General features: G+C 39.4%; 1 protein-coding gene across 1 annotated transcript in view; it reads right to left on the reverse strand.

Annotated features, from left to right (window-relative positions):
* ANKFY1 (ankyrin repeat and FYVE domain containing 1) overlaps window positions 1-20,362 on the reverse strand; it is a 34,851-nt gene extending 14,489 nt beyond the window's left edge. The window contains 15 exon segments of the mRNA XM_029912524.1: window positions 117-198; window positions 200-331; window positions 3,140-3,308; window positions 4,503-4,656; window positions 6,585-6,683; window positions 7,557-7,782; window positions 8,177-8,274; window positions 9,195-9,394; window positions 10,565-10,633; window positions 11,482-11,686; window positions 14,544-14,709; window positions 15,745-15,894; window positions 17,842-17,965; window positions 20,028-20,163; window positions 20,329-20,362. Of these exon segments, the coding sequence (XP_029768384.1) occupies window positions 117-198; window positions 200-331; window positions 3,140-3,308; window positions 4,503-4,656; window positions 6,585-6,683; window positions 7,557-7,782; window positions 8,177-8,274; window positions 9,195-9,394; window positions 10,565-10,633; window positions 11,482-11,686; window positions 14,544-14,709; window positions 15,745-15,894; window positions 17,842-17,965; window positions 20,028-20,163; window positions 20,329-20,362 (2,044 nt within the window).
* Window positions 20,363-21,514: the final 1,152 nt, after the last annotated feature.

Raw genomic sequence — 21,514 nt, forward strand, 5'->3', positions numbered from 1 at the left:
CTTTTATTGGATTAACTTCTGTTGGGGGGGTGGGAGAGAAAGAGAGAGAGACAGACACTTCTGAGCTACACCAACCTGAAGAACTCTGGGTAGCTCAAAAACTTGTCTCGTCTCACCAACAGAAGTTGGTCCAATAAAAGATACTGCCTCACCCACTTGGTCTAAAATCCCGGGACCAACATGGCTGTTTGTAAAACAGACTCATATCTGACCTGCGAATAAGGAAGCATGCTATTTGTTCACTGTTTTCATCAATAGATCTGTGCAGAAGTGTCTGTAAGCATCCACCTGGTCCTGGACCCCAGCAAGTTGCATCACAGCCATGTCTTACCTGAATTAAGAATGAAGCACAATTAGCTAAGATGCCTGCATCTCAGTTATACATCCACTTGGCTATTTTTTATTTTTAAAAGAGCAGCAATGAAACACCTCCCTTCCACCATGATGGTAACACTGCAATTTAGGGGTTTTTTTTTTATTTCTTTTTATTCCTTCAGTAGTTCTTGGCTTTTGTAATATATTCCCCTTGTGAAAAGGTAGATTAGTCTCTAGTCCTGTGAAATATTTTTATGAGATTGCAATAAGGGGAACAAGTTCCAAATGTGTTTGGAACCAGATTGGTCATTCATTCAGTAAGTGCAAGGTGGTTTGTAGCTCCAGCTCATCAGATCCATGGTAACTCTCACCACACACAGCAGTAAGTGGGAGAACCAGTACATCCAATACCACTTCCTATAACCCTGTTCACAGGGGAAAATCCATTGTACATCAAACTTTAGCCATGCTTAATGAAAAGGGACCTAGAGCAGGACGAGGAACCAAATGTAAGTTGCATTCTTCTAGGCAAGAATGGAATAATTAATTCAATTAAAAATCGTTCAGAATTATAAATAGGACGTTGCCAGAGGACCCTCATTCTTTACAGAATTAAGACATCACCCTGCCCCAACTCTTTCATGCATGTAGAAAGTAAAGTAATCTACAACTGTCTGAACTTAAATTGCTATATCAAACCCCATTTGTTTGCCAACAAGATGTTCTGGAAATTTTCTGGAACAGAAAAAAAAAAAACACCTTGAAGCCAGAGTTTCAAAGGAGCTTAAAAAAATAAAAGACGGGGGGAAGCTGGCCAGCCAGTTCTCTCCGAGGTATTTTGAGATATATTAACTGTTCATAAGCTTTCACTAAGAAGCAAGAAAGCCTTTTTAACACCACAGGAACATACCTAAGCTAAAATTAAAGTAAGCTCACTGCAATAATGTAGCCTTGCTATGAATAATGTAGTTGCACTTCCTTTTGTTAAGGGGTTAATAACTTTGGCTATAAATATTGCTTCAAGTTGGAGTTTGACGTGTGAGGTAATTTTTAAATTAAATGGCTATTATGATTTATTACAAGTGAGCTGCTTGCTAAGTAGTATCTGTAGCAAAAGTGATCAAGTTATGCAACTACAAAGGTGTCTAAAGAATAGTTATGGCAATTGAGACAACTTGGAGACATTGCTATTTAACAACTGGCTGCACAAAAACCTCACAGAACATTTACCTAACTTCACACACAGCCAGCAACAAGACTGGCATAAAAACTGGTCCAAAGTTCCCCATCATATTATTGGGTCAGTAATCAGAGTAACAAATTGACTTACAGAAATAATTCTAACAAAGCTGCAGTCGAATATTCCTAATATAGCCTCAAATTCCATGCACACTTAGGGCACTGTTTTCCCCCAAGAAAATAAAAAACAGGACTAATTAAATTTCAGTGACCAAGTAAATACTATTTTACCATGCATTTTAGATAAATATGTACTTGGAATCTTGCTCTGCTATGCAACCATGAACACAAGAATCAATGCTTAAATTTCAGAAAGTCACATCTCCCATAATCTGAAGGAGGCGGATAGAAAATTTTAAAAAGGAGTACAGTTTAAATTTTCAAATGTAGGGACCTAAAAAGTGACTTTACTTTCCCAATAGAGTGAGCACCCCCAACTTTAAGGGAAGCTAATGAGTTGGAGGTGTCAATACCTTTGATGGTCAGACCACTTACATCAAAGTTTTGAAAATTTTACCTTTCCAGTTTTGACCCATATATTTATGGTTATACATTTTACCTTCACATGCTGGAACCCTTAGAACAAGCTTTTAGATCCTTCCAGATAAGCTGCATTGGATTTTAGTAGTGCTATACTACAGATATATTAACTAATACTCACTGCCATTTCATCATATGCCTTATGTTTAGGTCATTCTCTACGTTAATAGCCAAGTATTTACTTATTTGAAAGTTAGTCTTCCCATCTTAATATAGTATGTATTGGTCCCACACAAAAATCCTAGGCTTAAAAAGAAGCATCCTTATGGAGAACAGTTATGAAGCCAAAATTTCTCAACTTGTCAGCTTTTTTAAAAAAACCTCTGATTTAGAGTTACTACAGTTTCGCCCCCCCCCCCCTTTCTATTTACAGGTCCCTTGCGGAAGTAACCACTGAAATACCCTCATGTCTCCAACAAAGAGGACCCAATAGTAGTAAGAGCATTGCTGGATCACCTAATGGCTGCATGAGATCTTGTCTGAAAAAAATCAAGTTGAAGCCTGTAAGCTTTATAAAAACACCAAACTCAGCAGTAAGAGTTACATGAGGGTACATATAAGCTTTAGTGTACCTTTACAGACTAGATCCCATACAGAAAGATGAGCATGTAGTCCAGCAAATACTTAATTCCTGCTGCAATACTATATTTTTGTTGGTTCTTGACATTTTCCAACAAGTTCTCAAGGAACCTAAAAAAAAAAAAACACCTACGGAGGGTAAAGGATGATATAGATTCAAGAGTCATGAAAGTTTAAGAACTGCACTGGGAAGTGTGTGCTGGCAGGGAGCATTTAAGTTTTGACTAGAAAAAAAACCACAAGAGTTTAAAGAAGTCTTCCAAAAAAGTTTAAAAGCCCACTTTGGATATGGTAGACTGGTACTAGATTTGACAATGCTACAGAAGCCCATGTTGCTATTGATGCCTACATCATAAGCGTACTAGAAATTAATTTGGCTTCTCAATAGCATTTGATTACTAGTGAACCACATAATCTGACAAACACTGTAAAAAATTTAAGGGTACAGTGAAAATGCTAGTCTTACCAGAGTCGATGCAATATCTTCCAAATTATTTTCCAGGGCAAGCCATAGTGGAGGATTCCCTTTCTCATCTGGCACAGACATGTCCGCCCCTCTGGTACAAATAGCATCAACCACAAGCGGAAGCTGGTTTTTTATAGCTAGCTGAAGGGCAGTCTCTCCATCCTGAGTTCTGTAATATGTACAGTTGCTGTATAAGGTCTATTGTTGTCACCTCATTAAAAACAGAGACCTTCTGTTGCAGTGATTTATTGGCAGACCAATCAGTATCAGCTCTTGATTCATATACTTGGGTTTTAAACTCCTTGGTTAGAAAAAGAGTGTCTAGTTTAAGACATGTTGGAAGGGCACGTCAACACATTTAGTCACTAGCCACAAGCTTAGTGTGTCTTTTCACTATTTTCCTCCAACAGTTATCACTGCCATAATGTTAAAGCTGCTGTATTAATGGACAGCATTAAGATGTGGTTCAGCATGTCTGTTTCTGGTACAATTAGGTAACATCTGTTGAAACCAAAGATGGCTTTTTAGGGCAGTTACTGCCAGGGAGGAGCATGAAATCATCCATAATGAACCACTACTTCAGAGCAAAGGTGAACTAGAGGCACTGGACTATGACAGGGAGGTTTGGCATTAGTCCAACGGTGTCACTCAGCCTATTGACTGGCTCCCACCAATGAGGGGTTATTACATTTAATTTTACGTTTCTAGCCATAATATTTGGAAGAATGCCTTCCAAGGATGAATCAAGTGTAAGCCAATGCTAAGCTATCTTCCTGAGTCTGCAGACATTAACAGCTCTAAAGACCCGAGGTGCTTCCATTCTCTTACTGGGGTGAGAATTTTGAAACCTATTGCTGAAAATTGGATTCTCAGATTTAAGGATGCACATGATTTTGTAAAGTTACTAGACCTGGGCACCTATAAAAAAAAACAAGTTTCAAAAGAGCAGATCTAGCATTGAAAGAATTTCATGTCACTCCCGCCCCATACCACTACGCTGAGTGATTCAGAATACAAACACCAATAGTAACTAATAAGTTGAGTTAACACTAGGGCCATGTTCTAACCTTTGATCTTTGGACAAGCCTCCCTTTGCTATCCGTTGGAAATCTGACATGGATAGAAGGTAGTATGTGTGTTACCAACTTTGTAGGTGGTCCATCAACCAGAATTAAAAACTAATTTTGGGACAAGTTATATAGCTCCCAATATCTTTGATTTGAGATCAAGAATTAGGCACTTTTTACTTGAGCTGTTCATTTAGAGGCAGTTAAGTCAACCACTTTTCCTATGTATTCTTCCAATTCAGAGCTACAGCAACAGATACACACACCACCACACACAAAAACAACCACACACTTACCTGACATTTATATCTGCTTGATGTTCCAGCAAGAAGAGAGCACTCTTGCTATCCTGTCTCTGTATTGCCATATGTAATAGAGTCTGTCCATCTGACATGGTGTCATTGATGGATGCACCAGACCCAAGTAGCTGAGCTGCTATGGTGTGCATGCCTGGAAAGTGACAACTTGTTAATATTTATCCCTACAGAAACCGAGTTACAATAAGGATCCTCTAAAGTTTTATTCATGAAGACATTACTATCAAAGCCTTTCCATTTTTAATATATTGAAAAAATTAACCTGAAACTTTCAAGTTGCTTCAAATTGAAGTAACGATCTTTAAATATATTTTGATATAAATCAATAGGTAAAACTCTCAGTCTCTACCTGTAAACCATCACTAGCTAATTTCAACATTAGTACAATTATCTTCACAAGTAGGTGAGGTGGTTAATTTTTCCACCAGCCACACTGCTAATGCCCCTGTTTAAGGTTGTTTGTCAGTCTTCAATGGAAAGTGGATTTAGTATTCATGAAGATTGGAACACTTGGAGCCAGGCATAGCCCAGTGGCTTCCAGCATAGCTCCGACAATACTTCTTTAGCTTGACCTTCATCACCATGGCTAGTCTAACGGTAGGCCTCTCCTGATCAGAGGGTGACAACTGCTGAACTGTAATGGATTTGTGTTGTGCATAAAAATGTAGCTAGAATGAGACCACTGTTTTTCCCCCCCTCTAACTGAAGACAGGATTTGAATTTGGCTAAAAAACAGGTTAGTGCACCAGCTTTACCTCTCACTGACATTTTGTCTTTGGCACTCATAGAATCCTAAGTGTCCATCACTATAGTATTTAGGTGCCTAACCTATTGTACTGCCATAGTTCCAGAACTGCACTTAAAAATGCCAAGCTAGAATAAAGATACATAGCCATAACAGATTTGATCACCCTTTTGTTTTTAAGATAATTAAACTGATCCAAAATAGGACACAATAATGCATAAATATCCCAGCTATTACATGGATCTCAAGTAGCTGTGTACCAAAATGTCTGACTGCAAGGAAAATTAAGCATACTGGCTTGTCTTTCATGAAGTTCAGATCTCACTTACACAGCCAGAAAGTGATCCTACAGTACACGGAGGCCACACAAACTAAGTGATGGCTAGATACACGTGTCAGAGCAAGGAGTTATGACTTGTCTGATTCATTTAAGTGGAAAGTAACTTTGGAGAAATAGGGAAGGGAACATATCCCCACCCCTAGATTGAGGAAACGGTAATTTTTCCTTTTACATGTAGAACACTATAGTCTTTCCATCTGCTGGCTCATTACTCTCAGTGTATGAAGCAATCCAAAAGACAAATCTGTCACAAAGTAGATACAAGGCTTTAAAAAGTGGCTAATAAAAAAAAAAAAAAAAAAAAACCACACACACCCACCACACACTTAACCCTAAGTGTTCTCTGAACTTTGCACCATGGAACTACAGTGAATTTCCATTAGTCCCCCTGATTAATTAAGATTTTATTTCCTCTAGTTTAACAAGGTTTCTAAAAAACCTGAAGGACACACTTTAAGTCTCTGAAGCCTGAGTTGGACAGTAATGTTACTGATTTTTCACCCAAATTTTGGGCCCCTCAAGTAAATGACCATACTTATTATTTTAAGAAAACCCAATAGGTTTATTCCCCTTAATAAATTAGGTTAGCGTAAGTGTAAATGCAAGGCTGTCAAATAAAAGGCAGTGTAGTGCAAGGTATCCATGCACGTGTACACATACTGTTAATGATCAGTTCAAGAATTAAACCGAGGCACTAAACTGCTTTTACTTTCAGCACTTGGTTCTCTATTAGTTTTTTCTGTCTTTTTGTCCCAATGTTAACCCTGATATTTACTCAGGGAACTGAAATGTTTTGAACCTTTTTTACCCACTTTTAATTTTAAACAAAAACACAAAGGGCCTTAACTATACAGTAGTTCCATAAACAGAAAAAAAAAGGGTCAATATTGTTTCCCTCCTGACTTGTGTGTAGGATTCACAATAAGTCTTTCACAACTATTTTCCCTACACAGACTAAGAATTTATAAACCCTTACCGGTCCATAATGCTAGTCCCAATACGGTCTGGTCTCTGGAGTCCTTGAGACTGAAGTCAGGAATGATTTGCAAGTTGTTGGTAGCATGAAGGGCATTAGCTGAAAGACAATGCCATAGAATTTTAACCAAATGTTAAACAAGTGTTCCTGTATTTCTAACCATCAATGTTAGCTTGAAACTGTGATCTCAAAACCTGTTTGTTATACTTGGATTTCAATTGACCCAAATGACCATGTCACTTTTTGGAAGCGTTACAAAAATTTTCCCCACGTTACGTAGCTCTTAGGATGTTTAAGGGAAGTTTGTTGGCACTGCTCAACGCTAGACAGCCTTCACCCATAATGTTAAAAAAAAATTATATTATTTATTCATATATTTATTTTTTTATATTCACACACACACACACACACACTATGATGTCAATAACTTTCCAGGATTTTAATCAAGTCCTGCCTCCCAAGGAAGAGCAGAAATATCCATCCACTGTCCTTATGTCTAGATGTCTAATTGCAGCAAATACATGATAAGTGGTTACAAAGATCCCAGGCTTGAGTCCTGCCATCCACCTGAACTGAATATTTTTTCCTTCGTGACAAGAGTTTACAATTTTCTATTGTCAGTCCGAAACACAGGGCTAGAAAGAAACTGAAGGAGTTAGTATTTGTGTGGGTGTCTTGCGCCTCCCCCATTCTAAGTCCAGCCTCCAAGACTACAGATCTATACTGGCACTGCCTTTACACATCAGGGGAGTAGATTAAATTATGGAAGAATGCAGAACTAGAAAATGTTCCAGAGTCTCAGCTTGTGCTAAACAAGCAACTGAGAAGTTACTCTTGGAAAACAGTAAAGCTAAATTTAACTCAGCCTACAGGGAGACAGATAAGACTCATACAATACATAGCTTGCCATGGTATGAAAGTTGTGTAATCACACCATCCAGTAGTAGTGATACAGCTTGAACAAAAGCCTACCTTTTTGCTCCAGTATGACTGATACCACATCAGGGTGGTTATATGCTATAGCCATATGAAGGGGAGTTTGCAGATACACATTCTCTGATGCAGGTGGTGAGGATGCATCCTTCTGACTAGGCACTGCTTCTTCAGTCTGGATATTAGGATTGGCTCCTTGTTGCAGAAGCTCTGCTGTAAGGTTTGATAGGCCATGCCGACAAGATGTATGCAATGGAGTTTCTCCCTTTAACAGAAATTAAAAGTTTAGGTGTTCCGAAAACAGCTAAAAACAGGAAGCCCCCCCCAATTAGAGTGGTGTATAGCAGCCTCCAAGACTGTTTTTGTTTATTGTGTACTAGTAAACACCATGCTCAACTAGCCTATTTTTAACTGAATTTCAGCATCAGCATTTCTAAACATGGACTGATGACAGGCATCATTGGGAGAGAAGTGTTAACACATCACTGCAGGATGTAATGCCACGGGAACAGAGTACAATTGTCTGTTCACCATAATATGGTCATCACCACTCTAGCATTAGAGATTTTCATCAATGGGCGGGGGGGAAAAAGCGTTTGGTGGGGTTAGTTACACCTGGATTCTGTTTATTGCAATATAAAACAACCCTAACTTCTTACCCATTTGTTTCTATGGTTCACTTTTGCCCCATGGGTTGCCAGGAAGAGAGCAGCTGCCTCATTTCCTGCTCCAGCTGCTCTCTGCAATAAGCAATTTCCTAAAAGGTAATATGAAAATGCATGCAGAGTTAAAGTACTATCCACTGATTTAAAGTTATAATTTGAAACATCTAGTATGCTTCCCCCAAGAGATTTAGAACTCGAAAGATCAGTAGCAGAGATGCTGCTTATTGAATGATAGGCATGTCTGATCAGCCCCTTCAACATTACATTTCTGTTTCCAAGCTGTCACCACAGAATAAGCCACACATTTTGGAAAGGAAGGGAGGACAACTCCAGGACTTGAACAGCATGGAATATTCCTGACTTCACAGAAAGTCTCAGGATTTTCCACCCATTCTATAAGCCTCCCCCACCCCCCGTGACAGCATCTGTAATTCTCATCAGGGAGAGTATACATAAAATTTTGAAAGGAGTTCATTTAGCCATTTATGTTTTGAGTTATTTCAGCTTACATGTGCAGCTATGAGTCAGAGTGCTAGACAATATATAATAAGGTTCAGAGTCATTAGAGGATAGACTTGGAAGGCACAGTGATTTTGGACCAATTCTATCCTATTAAGGTAACAAAAATAGGGCCAGTGGCAGTTCAGACCTCTGTAGAACAAAACAAAACCAAAACCAAAAACCATCACCCACCTTACTTTGAAGCAAGATGACAAATTCATGGAGGCTAGGTCCATCAATGGCTATTAGCCAGGAATGGTGTCCCTAGCCTCTGGTTTGCCAGAAACTGGGAATGAGCAACAGGATGAATCACTTGATGATCACCCGTTCTGTTCATTCCCTCTGGGGCACCTGGCACTAGCCACTGTCGGAAGACAGGATGGACCTTTGGTCTGACCCAGTGGGGTCATTCTTATGTTCTTATTAAATGGAACTTTTATGCCAATTTCTGCATTTGTGACCTTGTCATGCAAACCTTTTGCCTAAATATGAATACAAACCTCTGTTTTACCTGTTACTGTGTCAGGTGCATCTGTATTGCTGCCTCGCTGGATTAGTCTTGCTGCAAAGCTATTGTCATCAAAGGAGGTTCCATTTACAACAGGGACATCGTCGAAAGGGTTTATGGACAGGTCAGAAGACACTTTGATATACTGAACTGCAAGCCACAGAGCTGTGCTTCCCTCATGATCCTTCAATTCTAAGTCTAATCTAACAAATAAAAAGTTAGATTTTTAGATAGCCCCTTATTTGTGCCTCTTAAAAAACCCTGTACCAAGGAACACCTTCCACTAATCTGATAAGCAAGACTCCATTAAAAAGAATCACCATTACATAGTTCTATAAACACAACTACTAAGGTCTTACTAAGACCACTATTCCTTAGATCTGTATTTATAGGCCTTTAAACCCAATGGTGAAGTTAAACCCACAAGGGAAGAAAATTCTGAGGCTGTAGTGAAGCCTGTCTTATGACCACTCTGAGATAGTCACTTAAAAAAGAGGCAGGTTTCGGTTGGAGATATAGCACTAAAGACTCTCAGTTGTAGATTCTATACACATGTACGTACACATTTTACCTAGCACATGCACAAAGGGATTGCTCTCCCTAAGGCATCTGAAGTGCCTTATTCATCTCCCAAGGAGGTTAATGGGAGTCACTCCCCGTGGAGTTGAATTGGGCCTAAGAAGGATTTCAGAGCCTGATAATTGCTCATCCATTTTGCAATTCTAGTTCAGAGTAGTACTGCTTTATTTTACCTACCCCCAAAGACATTGCTGTGCACTTCACTTCCTTGCAAACTAAGATAGCATGGGGGGGTGGGGGGGGGGGGAAGAGGGAGGGAGGGGGGGGGGGAGAGAGAGAGAGAGAGAGAGAGAGAGAGAGAGAGAGAGAGAGAGAGAGAGAGAGAGAGAGAGAGAGAGGGCTCTTTTGCTTCATCTATACCAAGCCAGAAGACCAGCTTCCTCAGCAATACAAGTTTTCATTTGAAACTATGTAATAGCTAGCTCTTACATAGCTCTTTTCATCAGTAGACCTCCATAATGCTTTCCAAAAAGGAGGTCAGTAACAATATCCCCATTTTTACAGCAGGGAAAAATGGAGGCACAGAAAAGGTGAAGTGACTTGCCCAAGGTCACCCAGCAGCAAAGCTAGAAATAGAACCAAGGTGACATAGGACACTACCTCATGCAGACTTGCACGATGTTGCATCCACAGAATCTAGTAGCTGAGGAATGCTGAGTGGCTAAGATTATTGTTTAACAAAAGAACTAGCTTACAGCTATACATTCCTCTCCACTGTATGATGTGGTTTGGAATACCCTATTCAAATAAAAAAAAAAAAAAAAAAAAAAAAAAAAAACAACACAGAGACTTACTGTTTGCGCTGGAGAAGCTGACTGAATACAGGATCATTCCTAACAACAATTGATGCATGTAATGGGGTCCTGCAGAGAGAGTCAATTACAATTAGGAAGTAGTTGCAAGCTGGTGAAAGACATTTTTCTGACATCGAGATTTCATTTCACATTCCCATACAAGTTGAGACTCAGGTCAGACTTTGAAAGTCAGTGGGCAGGTGGTGGAGGAGCAAAGGCCAAGTACAAATCGGTCTCAACAGAAAAGAGGGACACCAGAAGCCTGCTTGGATTGGTGAAGACCCAAGCAGTTTAGGTCTATGTAAATCTTAGGCAGCACCCTAAAGATTTAACTTCTCCCAATGGTAGATCACTCAGATCTAGCAGTCTTGCACATTCCACAGCCTACTACTGTTCTTCGATATGACATTTGTTACTCTACCAAGAAACAGTGATACAATGAGAGCTTCAAAGTGTTTTTGTATATGGGACTCAAAAGTGTGGCTGTGCCTAGAGTATCTAGCAAAAACTGTGTCATCTTAGCTTGCTATCCAGGGGATTCCAAAACTTTGTGTGACAACTGTTTGCTGTGTTGTCTCACCTCTTATTTCCATTGCTTAACTATATATTGCTGATCAATAAAGCGTACAATTGTTCTCCATGTATTTCACCAGCCGGTTCCCTCCCCCTCATTTCCAAGGCATTGCCTTCAGTTCAGTAATGCCCGACAGAAGAATGCCACTTACTAAAATACCACTGTCTACAAGTTAAAATGAAGGTATTTGCAGGGCTCCCATTGAAATAATCTAGCTTGATTTTTTTGGTTTGAGACATCTTTGTCTATTCCCATGACAGTACAGAGGCTTCTGAATAAGTTGCAGCACACTGATTAGATAGAAGTGGTTACCAAAGCTAGACACTGCTACCAATATATTCACCTTCCTTTGCAGTCTTGCATGTTTGGATTGGCTCCAGCCTGTAAGAGGGACTCTGCAATCTGTGCCATCTCTGACATCACATCTGGCAAGTGCTTCTTGGGGCTGTACGATGCAACAAGGTGTAGAGGAGTCTCCTGGTCTCCCAGTGTAGCAGCATTCACACGGGCACCATTTTTAATGAGAAAATTGGCAGAAAACTTGTCTCCTTTAGGGATGTGCAAAAGGAAGAGATTACACATCTGATTTTAAGATTCATTATATGCTCTACATAAGCTATTTTCAGTAGATTGCCTGCCATCCACATTAGTTCCATAGGCATCATGAAATGTATTCTTATACAAGTGTTGCTTGATATTAAGTTCCTCCCTGCTAGAAGCCAACAGCTGCAATGTACACCATAAAGCTTATGTCAGGCTGGCCCCTCCAAAAGATACATTTCCCCCTTATTAACGGGCTTCCTTAGAAAGTCAGTATTTGCTATTTAAAAGGTTTACTTAACTCTGTTTGAGCTAGAATGGAAGTACTTGGCCAAAATGTTTTAAAGCATACCAGAGTGAGTTCCTTAGTCCCTATGCCAAAACTGTTGCTTTTCAGTTAGAGAAAAGGTTCTCCCGGTTGTCCTGCTATGGGACTAGAGCCTTTATGGAGTCATAGGACAATAGCAACAGATAGGAGCTTGTTTACACAAGTTAAAGCTGGTTATATAAAGTAGTAGGAAAGTCTCATTCTAACTATTCTTAAGCTTTTCAGAGTGTAAGTCTGTATGACAGAGGCTATACCTATAGGTAATTTTGGTTCAAACTTCCCTCTAGTTCAGAAGCTATCAGCCTGGGTGACATCAACAGATGTCAGGGGTCGCAACCATCATGTTACTAAACAAGAGGGTCTGGGTATGTGGAACCAGCTTACGCCATTGCTCTAGTTATTTATTTAAAGATATTTACATTGCACTGTAGTGCCTACAGAAATCAGGGCCCTATCATGGTAGGTATTGTACATCAACATTTTAAGAGACATTTCCTGCCCCTCAAAGGCTCTAAAGTCTACCCAGACAAGCCAGAGAAGAGTCGTATTCTCCCCATTTTACAGCGAGATGAAGCAACTTTCTACAAATCAGAGACTATTTGTGGGAGACCTGGGAATTGACCCATAAATGCTAGGTCCCAGTCCAGTGCCTTAAAGCCATCCTTCCTTCCCCGGCCATGCCTGGTTAAGTACAAGAATGTACTGTACTTCCAAAGACCAATAACTTATGGAAGTGCAACCTTGGAGAATGCAGAGGAAAAAATTTTTTAAAGGCCTCCCAGTTCACAGGTAACAGTTTTGATATGGCAGTGAATCATACATTATCAGCATGCAGCTTTGTATGCTCTCTCTCGAGTTAAAGAGTCCCATTAAAAGTGTAATTTTTCAGGAATCTGAAGAACTTCCCTCAGTCAGGAGAAATTGGGCTGATCCTGGAAGTACTGTAAAGTCAGATCATTGGTTTGACTCTACAGTCTGTTCCCCCAGAATACAACGGAGATGTCAAACAGTAAACTACTTGATTGCATCTTCAAGTACCAGGATGTAGTTACCTGAAAGATTTGAAAGATCAATTTCAAAGTAACTGACAAGAAAATACAACTTAAGTAATCATGTTTAAAGGCTAAATTAAGACGTTTGACAGTGGAGAAGCCCTTGAGGGTTGCCCTTCTGCAAGGTTTCTATGGTTTTATTAAATGCAACCTTCACAAATGTAAAGCCAGTTCCTAGAAGGCTTAGCTTTGGCAGTGGGAGTCGAGTGTAATCAGCTCCCTTGCACTTGCATGCTTAGTATTTCCTAGGGTCATGCCCGCCCCCTACCCTGTACTTTACTGGTAGAGTTAGTGTGACTACCTGCAATTAACCTAAGGCTAATGAAGGAAGTTTGCTTGGCCTTTTGAGCTCCTAAACTACTTCAGATGTAAATAAGCTGTTTGTATGAATACTGACAAACGTCCCTGTGAGAAGCATTAATTTATTGTTCACCAACTGTGCACACAAGCAGCAACAGCAGCATTTTACTGCAGCCGGTCAGAGCAAAGAAATAAGTGCCTACAACAAAAGGCTAAGTAACATACAATGAGGCCACTAGGGTTTATACCAGAGACTCATGCAGCCCTATCTGGTCAGAGAAAGATGTAAGCCAAGAAGGTGTTTCTCAGTTCTTAAGCCTCCTGAGCATTACTGCCATGGCAACCATTTCCTATTGGGTTCTGTGAATCCTCACATGTATCTGCTTTCCTTCTCTTGTGTTGATAGCAGCTCAAGAGTTTCCAAGTACAGTCACTGACTTAAGTACCAATGAGGTTTTATTGCCCACTGGAACTTGGAGAAAAAAAAGTCAGTCACCTACACAGACATCTACCTACTATTGACTGTCATGAAAGACTAGGGTCCTCCTCCAACCAGCTGATAGGGAGGACTACTGTCTGCAGGAAGGGTGAGAAACTACTCTCCCTATTAACTAACTCACTACTGTACAAATAGCTACTACACTCCTTGCAACCCTGAAGGAAAAAAAGAGGGAAGAGAAATTCTCTCTGCTCACCATCTCCTAGATATCTGTATGAGCTACTGAGATTTTAGCCAGTCTAAACGACTTATTAGGCACGGAGTATCACTCCTCCATTAAATGGAACTAGGATTTAAACATCCATGTTCTGAATTCTTCCCCCCCCCCCCCAAATTTTATTCACCTTGGACTAGGACAACACTGACGTAGTTCATGAGAGAAACTAGCAGTTTCATTTCAGTTGCCAACCCAGCAAGCTAGCATTTACTTCCAAAAAGAATCCTTTTCATGAAGCTTAACGCCGTCATTTCTATTCATGTTAATATATTTATATAAACCTAAACCTGGGGCTTCAACAGTCTCCTTTTGTGAAGGAATGTTTGAAACTAAAATTGAGTCATTGGCAGAAGATATGAAGAGATGCATAAAAACCAGTCTCAATTAGGATATACTTCCTACTGGATAAAAGTTGCAAAAGCAAGTTATCCTATCTTGTAATGGTAACTTTTGTATTCAATATCCTTACCTCTTTGGATGGCTTTGTGTAACAGACTCCAGCCTTTGTTGTCCACCATATCCACATCAGCTTTGTAATTGACCAATGTTGTTGCAATACTTTCCAATCTTCGAGAGAGGGCTAAATCTAAAGCAAGGTCTCCATTGTGATCCAGTTCATTGAGTTTCCCAGGCAGCTATCAAAAAACAAACAAAACAAAACAAAAAAAACCCACCACAATTTAGTGGGCTGACATTAAATATATGCAAGGGAGCACTCAACCAATATGCAACTTTAAGTTTTATATTGGTTAACTATGACCTACTGTTAAGGGAAAGTTTCAATGCTAGTACTATAGCTAATTAAATCTCTTTAGAGACTTGTCTTACATACACAGAGTAAACAAAGGGACTATATCTTGAGACTGAATTAAAGTACATCCGAGAGCAAGTTCTCTAATTGGAAAGCTGATCCTGAAGTTTGTTTTGAAACAATTAATTAGTTGGGAAATTTGGTCTTCAATGTTTATGAGAAGGCAGAATCTGTCCATCAGGGATTCTCTACTGTCAGAGTTGTGTAAGTGGAGATACTGAAATAGATTTTCAACAGCTCTCAAGTCATACATTTATATTGAATCTGAATCAGATAAGGAAACTAATGTTTTTTGTGACTTCAAAAGAGACTTAGCAGTATGTTATTTCTTCAGATGTAGTTGTTTCAAAGAAAGTGGCAAATATACACAATAGAAAGGAACTAAGCATTTAACCATATTAACTAAAAAAGTGACATTACCACCATAGTCCTAATGGCAAGAAAAATACAAGTTATATTACTGTGTAAAGGATATTAAAGCTACTCGTTTTATCCATGAATGTAATTTCAACAACTGTAGCTGAAATGCTTGAATCATCATACCAGACAAGCCATACTCCATCCTCATTCCTATTAATACATGGTATTTTTATACAGCACTTTGCAAACATTAACTAGTGAATTCAGTACATTTTGAGATAGGTAGCTAAACATTATGTGCTTTCTAAACAAAGTCTCAATGTTTTTTCTTTAACTTCTATGATTTCCTTCACAGTATGTCACTCTCCAGCCCTACATTTGTCAGCCTGAGTAAGTCAAATTGACTGTTAAAGTGCCCAAGCACATACCTAGCATCAAAGTAAAGAAAAATGTGTCTAGTTCACTCCATTTCAAACAGATACAGTAAAGCTCATCATACCTGTGAATCCATTTCAATAAGATACAGGAAAACAACATCTTCTCTCTCCACTTTAATAGCTTTATGTAAAGGATATTCAGTCTTGGATTTGAACATTTTATACAACAGCTGAGCACTCATACTGCTGAAGTCTTCTTTCCGCAAGTCATCCTGTGAGTAACAAGAAGAAATCAAAGTGAAATTGGCTTGTTTCCATATAGATACTTGTACTTTTTGTTCAGATTAAATGGAGTTTTGGTTGTTTGCCCTTCAGCGAAGTAATGTTGCAGTATGGAACACTGAAGATAATGGATTCAAAGGCTCCATTTGGCTCTGCTTTGGAGAGGTGTGTGACATGTACAAAGAGCCCACAGGAACTGTCCTAGCAGATTTCTGCCATCCAGTGGTAATCCAACAAGTCTGGGAAGAGATAGTTGTGAATATTCTCATTTTACATCTACCTACTTTAAAATTTCAACTATTAGTTCTAATAGAAGTTGCTTAAATTCCCATATTTACAAAAGGCACCCCAAAAATGCATTTTTACATCCTCCTCCTGAGGAGAGATAAAGGGCACTTCATAAAAAAGGACAAAGATATTACAGATTGAACTAGTAAGAGTTCCATAGTTGTTACTAGAGACCGTCCTCCAAAAAGTTGGACTGCTTAAAACAGTCTTTGCACACCTATCTAGTATAACACAACTTGATACTTGACACTTCCCATCAACTCCCACAATTGTAGAAGCAAGGAGTGTTTTAAAGAAGATACAGAAAAGGAGCTATATTTATTTAATATTTGGAGAAAATGTATTCCCTGAAATCTAAATACTGAAATACCAGAAGGGTCTTTCTAGTAACTGGGACTATTCTAGACAGGTCCATTTGGCCAATGAAGAATGATGGTTTTCATGGAGAGGTTTGGATCTTGTCCTCAGGATTTATGAGGAGGTCTATTTACTTGAAAGCAGAGGTGAACAGTTCACTTTTGCAAAGTAATAGTGAGCTGCCCGGTGTGTTCTAGGATGAATGAAGTGCCACTCTGAAGTTCAGATGATAGTAGGGTATCAAGAGTTCCTCTTTACTGTTTCTAGCCCATAAATGCTACCAACAGCTGCACTGCGTGGTTAAATACAAAAGCCTTCAGCCTCTAAGGTAGTGAAGATGAGCCTCTGCCAAAAATACAGTCACCATTGATGGTATTTTTGGACAGAAGATAAAATCCTGATAAATCTGATTTCCAGAAGTTACAGTAATCTTCAGTGTAAGTCTTATAAATCCATAACATAGGAGCCTGCTGTTACAGAAAAGACAGACTTCGTTATGAACAATCCTTTATCACTTGGTTAGACAAACTTTCATAACCTCCCCTTGGAGAAAAAAAGGTTTGTATATCAAAAACGCAAGATTTCCTATTACTCCTGTGCTGGAAAAGGAATTGGAAGCTAAGTATGTAGCTTTTCATGGTTTGGCTACTACTTCTGATGGCAATTTTAAGAGGGGAAATTTGTTTGTGTAAAGGCAAGAATCCCAAATTGTCCACAGTCCAGTGATGGACAAACTTCAGACAGTTCAAAATTAGCTATACTGATAGCTGTCTGAACTAGTGGGACCCATTAAACTTGGCTGAAAACTGAAATGGCTTTCCAGCAAGATTCAGTAGCTAACGTCTTGCCATATTTCCATTTCTACTAAATCAGTTTCAGTGTTTTGGTACTTTGATCCCAGAAGGAAACAGACAGGAAGATGAAAAATTGAAAGAATGGTTTGGGTTGCTTTCTACAAATGGGCAAGCTTTCAGGGAAGAGGTTGGGTTGAAAAACAGACACGAAGAAGGTCCCATCTCCTCTCTTCCCCTTCTCCCCCCCCCCAAAGGATGCCTGTTCCAGGAAGGCACTGGATGTGATGGAACAGGCACTCTCTTCTGGGACAGAAAAGCAAGTCTTAAAACAGTGTGGGTTTAGATCCATTAACACACAATATTAGCATTTAATGTGATTCTGAAGTTTGAAAGTGCTACGTATCAATACAATCCAACACTAAATCTAAAGTTTAAATCTTTTCAAAGTTTCAGCCTGCAGGCTACTCTTTTCCATGCCCCTTCTATTACAGTACTTACCCAATGACTAGCTATTATTTCAGCACAGTAGTTCAATAAAGTGCTAGCATTTAGCTCCTCCGCAGTCTGATAGAAACGAATGCAGTTCCTGACGTTTACTAGTGACATGACTCCTTTTTCACACCTGCCAGAATGAAGAAATGGAGTTTGGATCAGTTTTTAGGAAAGAAAGGTCAGATTCCCATTTCCAATAAAAGCTGGTCATTCAAATACAGAAACATCTGAATGCTAACAGTGGTGAAGCAATGTCATGTTCACCAATACTATACAAGTGCTTATTATTTATACAACTGCCTCCTTAGAAAAGCTTCAACAGAAATGGCTTTATAAAACTGACCAACCTAAAGACTCCTGTAATAGTGTATTTCACACCACTCTGGAGAGAGCAGCACATTAAAGAGTTCCCTCCAAAATAAGGGAAGACACCCTAATCTTCCCACTGAAGTAGGCTGAAATACATTTGCCACTGTAAGGACAATAGTTGCAACAGTCTCACATCACCAAGTTTTTGTGGGCTAAAACCCTCAAATAAATTTGTTAGTCTCTAAGGTGCCACAAGTACTCATTCTTTTTGCCGATACAGACTAACACTCTGAAACCTATCACCAAGTTTGACACCCAGTGGAGCTGGTTCAGCTTTCATGCTTAAGAATGAACGAACACTGTAAAAGGTACTCTAAAATGCAGATGCGTGTGGAAAACAGGAAAGTGAAGACTTTCATCCTTGGGGAGCAATCATTCCTGTCACACTCTTTGGGTGTATGAGAACATTCATTTTTGCTAAGCCTACAAATTTACAAAATAGCATGTTGTACAAGTCAAGGAGACTGAAAGTAGCTTTCATATGGTCAAGGGATCTAGTTATTTTGGACACACCACTAATGGTTATCAGCATACTTGTATAATTATACCATTGCCTCCCATCAATTACCGGAAGCTTAACTAGCAAAATGGAGAAGTACAGTAGAAGACCAGAAAGTACCTGCATTTCTGCTAAAGGCTGTAGTAAGACACTGGATAATAATCGTTAGAATACTGGATTTTTTAGTACTATGAAAAAGAAATCTACAATAAAGGATTACAAGCCAAAATTAGACATTGTTAGGCATAATGAAGAAAAAAGTGCCAAAATGAGGTTAAGTGCTAGACTTAAGGCACCCCTCAAAAAGGCAATGGAAGATCACTAGGTACAAAACAGCAGTTTGTGAACTGACAAGATATATGACTTGGAAGTTAGATCAGGGAAGTTTGTTCCTGTGGATTGAGACTGATCTGTTTTCCAGGCAAGTGTTCACACTATGCTAAGAGCCCTACTTAATGCTGCCAACAACTGCTGGCAGGTAAAAAAAAAAAAGGAAGAAATTGAGAGGCCATTTGAGCAATAACTGACAGAAGCCTAAAGTAAGAGGATGCTTTATTTACGGACTTTTAGAGTCATTTCATCTCGCCCCCCTTTGGAAGCGTGGGTGAGGAACAACATTAATCCTTGTGGTCATTTTGCCCTGCCTCCCTCTTACTCTACATCCTCCCCAAGCATGTCATTTAGCAATATTCGTTTTAGTTTTAAAAATCTGAAGCGATTTATAATTAAGAGGATGGCCAAACTTTGGCATTTAAAGTAGCCAATATGTTAAAGATATATTGCTACTACGGATAAGGTTGCATTTTCATTTTAACCAGTCACTGAACAGTGAGGAAAAAAAAGCTGAAGAGTGAAGCTTTTATTTCTAGTAATTCAAAAGCCATTTCTTGTCAATACTATAACAGATTTGCTTTGTTATAGAAAAAAAGTTTCAGGAAAGGAAACTAACTCAAAGGTACCACTCACTCGGGTTTTCTAGTCATGTCACAGCGGGGCATGGGTTTATGAGTAATTGGTGAGTTGTGGGATATACAGGATTAAAGAGTGAACTACACAAGAGAGTGGCTTGTGCAACAGTGCAAGGACAAAGCTTGATTTTTCTGCTTATGATGAGCTGAAATTCTTGTTCTAGAATTAAAAATCAAATAAGTTTTAAAATAGTATCTTCCATCTTCAACTCAAACCCATGAGTTAATATGTGCTAACAATAGGATGCAACGTAACAGCTATTTACATTAGCACAAATAGCCGGGCTCTTGGAAATCTGCTAATTAGGGCCCAGCCACAACATTCTAGAAGCTTGAATATAGTCACTGCAACTTGCCTTTCCCTGAGGAGTTGTAGTTGAAACCGATTAGCTAATTTCATCAGTTCTGTCAAGAATACATCATCTTCTCTCAGTTCTAGCTCATCTGTGTAGATCCAACGCAGCATTGCCATGGTCACCTCAGGGTCAGCATCTGGTGAAAAAAGTGACAAGGTGAAAAATCAAGCTACTTAAGTCTCAAATATTTGCAGTTCAATTGAAATAGCTGTAATTTTACCAACCAAATCAAGTGTTTCTAAAATGACACAGACATCTATCTTAGACCGCCAACTAAGCAGGGAAAAGGCAGGTCAGTTACATGGGGGATGCTCCTTCCGGACCTTGCTGTCCATTACCCACTGTTAAGATGAACATACAGGGCCTGAAATTCACACTAAGTATACCAAAACCCAGTTACCTCCCACCCCCCCAAAATGAGTAGTTTTGCAGACTGGGCTTTATGGCCCAGCACAAAATAGTGTAATGTAATATATGGAGATATACCTCTCTCTCAGAACTGGAAGGGACCCTGAAAGGTCATTGAGTCCAGCCCCCTGCCTTCACTAGCAGGACCAAGTACAGATTTTGACCCAGATCCTTAAGTGGCCCCCTTAAGGATTGAACTCACAACCCTCGGTTTAGCAGGCCAATGCTCAAACCACTGAGCTATCCCTCCCCCCCATACATACTGGATAAGTGGGGACTTCACATTAACACCGTAAGATCTTTGTGCAACTTACTGTTCTCCTAAGAATGCCACCAAGTGTACTAAAACAAAGAAAATTGTAGTTGGAATGAAGGAGTCGAATGGTTAAATCTGATTCAATTCTGGTTGGAATCAATTTATCTCTGCAGTTTGGTTCCAGTTCAAACACTAACCTAAAATGATGGTTCAGTAGCCAAACAAACTACTTTGAACCTGTTTGAACCAGTTCAGATGTTTCCTGTAGGTTAATGTCTCACACTTATGCTTGTACTGTAACTCCTAGCAAAAGAATGCAATGAAATATTTTTCCACTGTAGAAAATTTTTTAAACACGTTATTTGCACTCACTAGTACAACATCCTCCAGACCTCTGTCAGTCATATTTGACTGTAAAGGTGACAGAAGCTGGGACTAAGCGACAGGGAATGGATCACTGGATGATTGATGATGACCAAAGAAAACCCATGGTGCTGTAAGCAGTGTTCTTGCAAGTCAGAAGGTGGCACACTTCCTTCCTTAGTACTGACCCAACTCAATGTTATGCGACACTCTTGCTGGAAGTTACCATATTAAGACAGTGGTTGACCTCACTGCACATGAGAGCCAACATCTCTTCTCTAAAAGGGGATATTAGCCCTGACGTCCTAGTCAAATTCCAACATGGAAAATTACTTTCTGCCAATTTCACTTGTATAAGTTACTCTTCCTGCCCTGTACTGTGCTATAGTGTTGCTGCATGCTATTAATAGCTGCTTATTACCACCCAAGGGTGGCTCCAGCTATTCTTATACCTAGTTTG

The sequence above is a fragment of the Terrapene carolina genome, unplaced genomic scaffold (genome assembly GCF_002925995.2).
Source record: "Terrapene carolina triunguis isolate 2854851 unplaced genomic scaffold, T_m_triunguis-2.0 Scaffold231, whole genome shotgun sequence".
Classification (NCBI taxonomy): domain Eukaryota; kingdom Metazoa; phylum Chordata; order Testudines; family Emydidae; genus Terrapene; species Terrapene triunguis.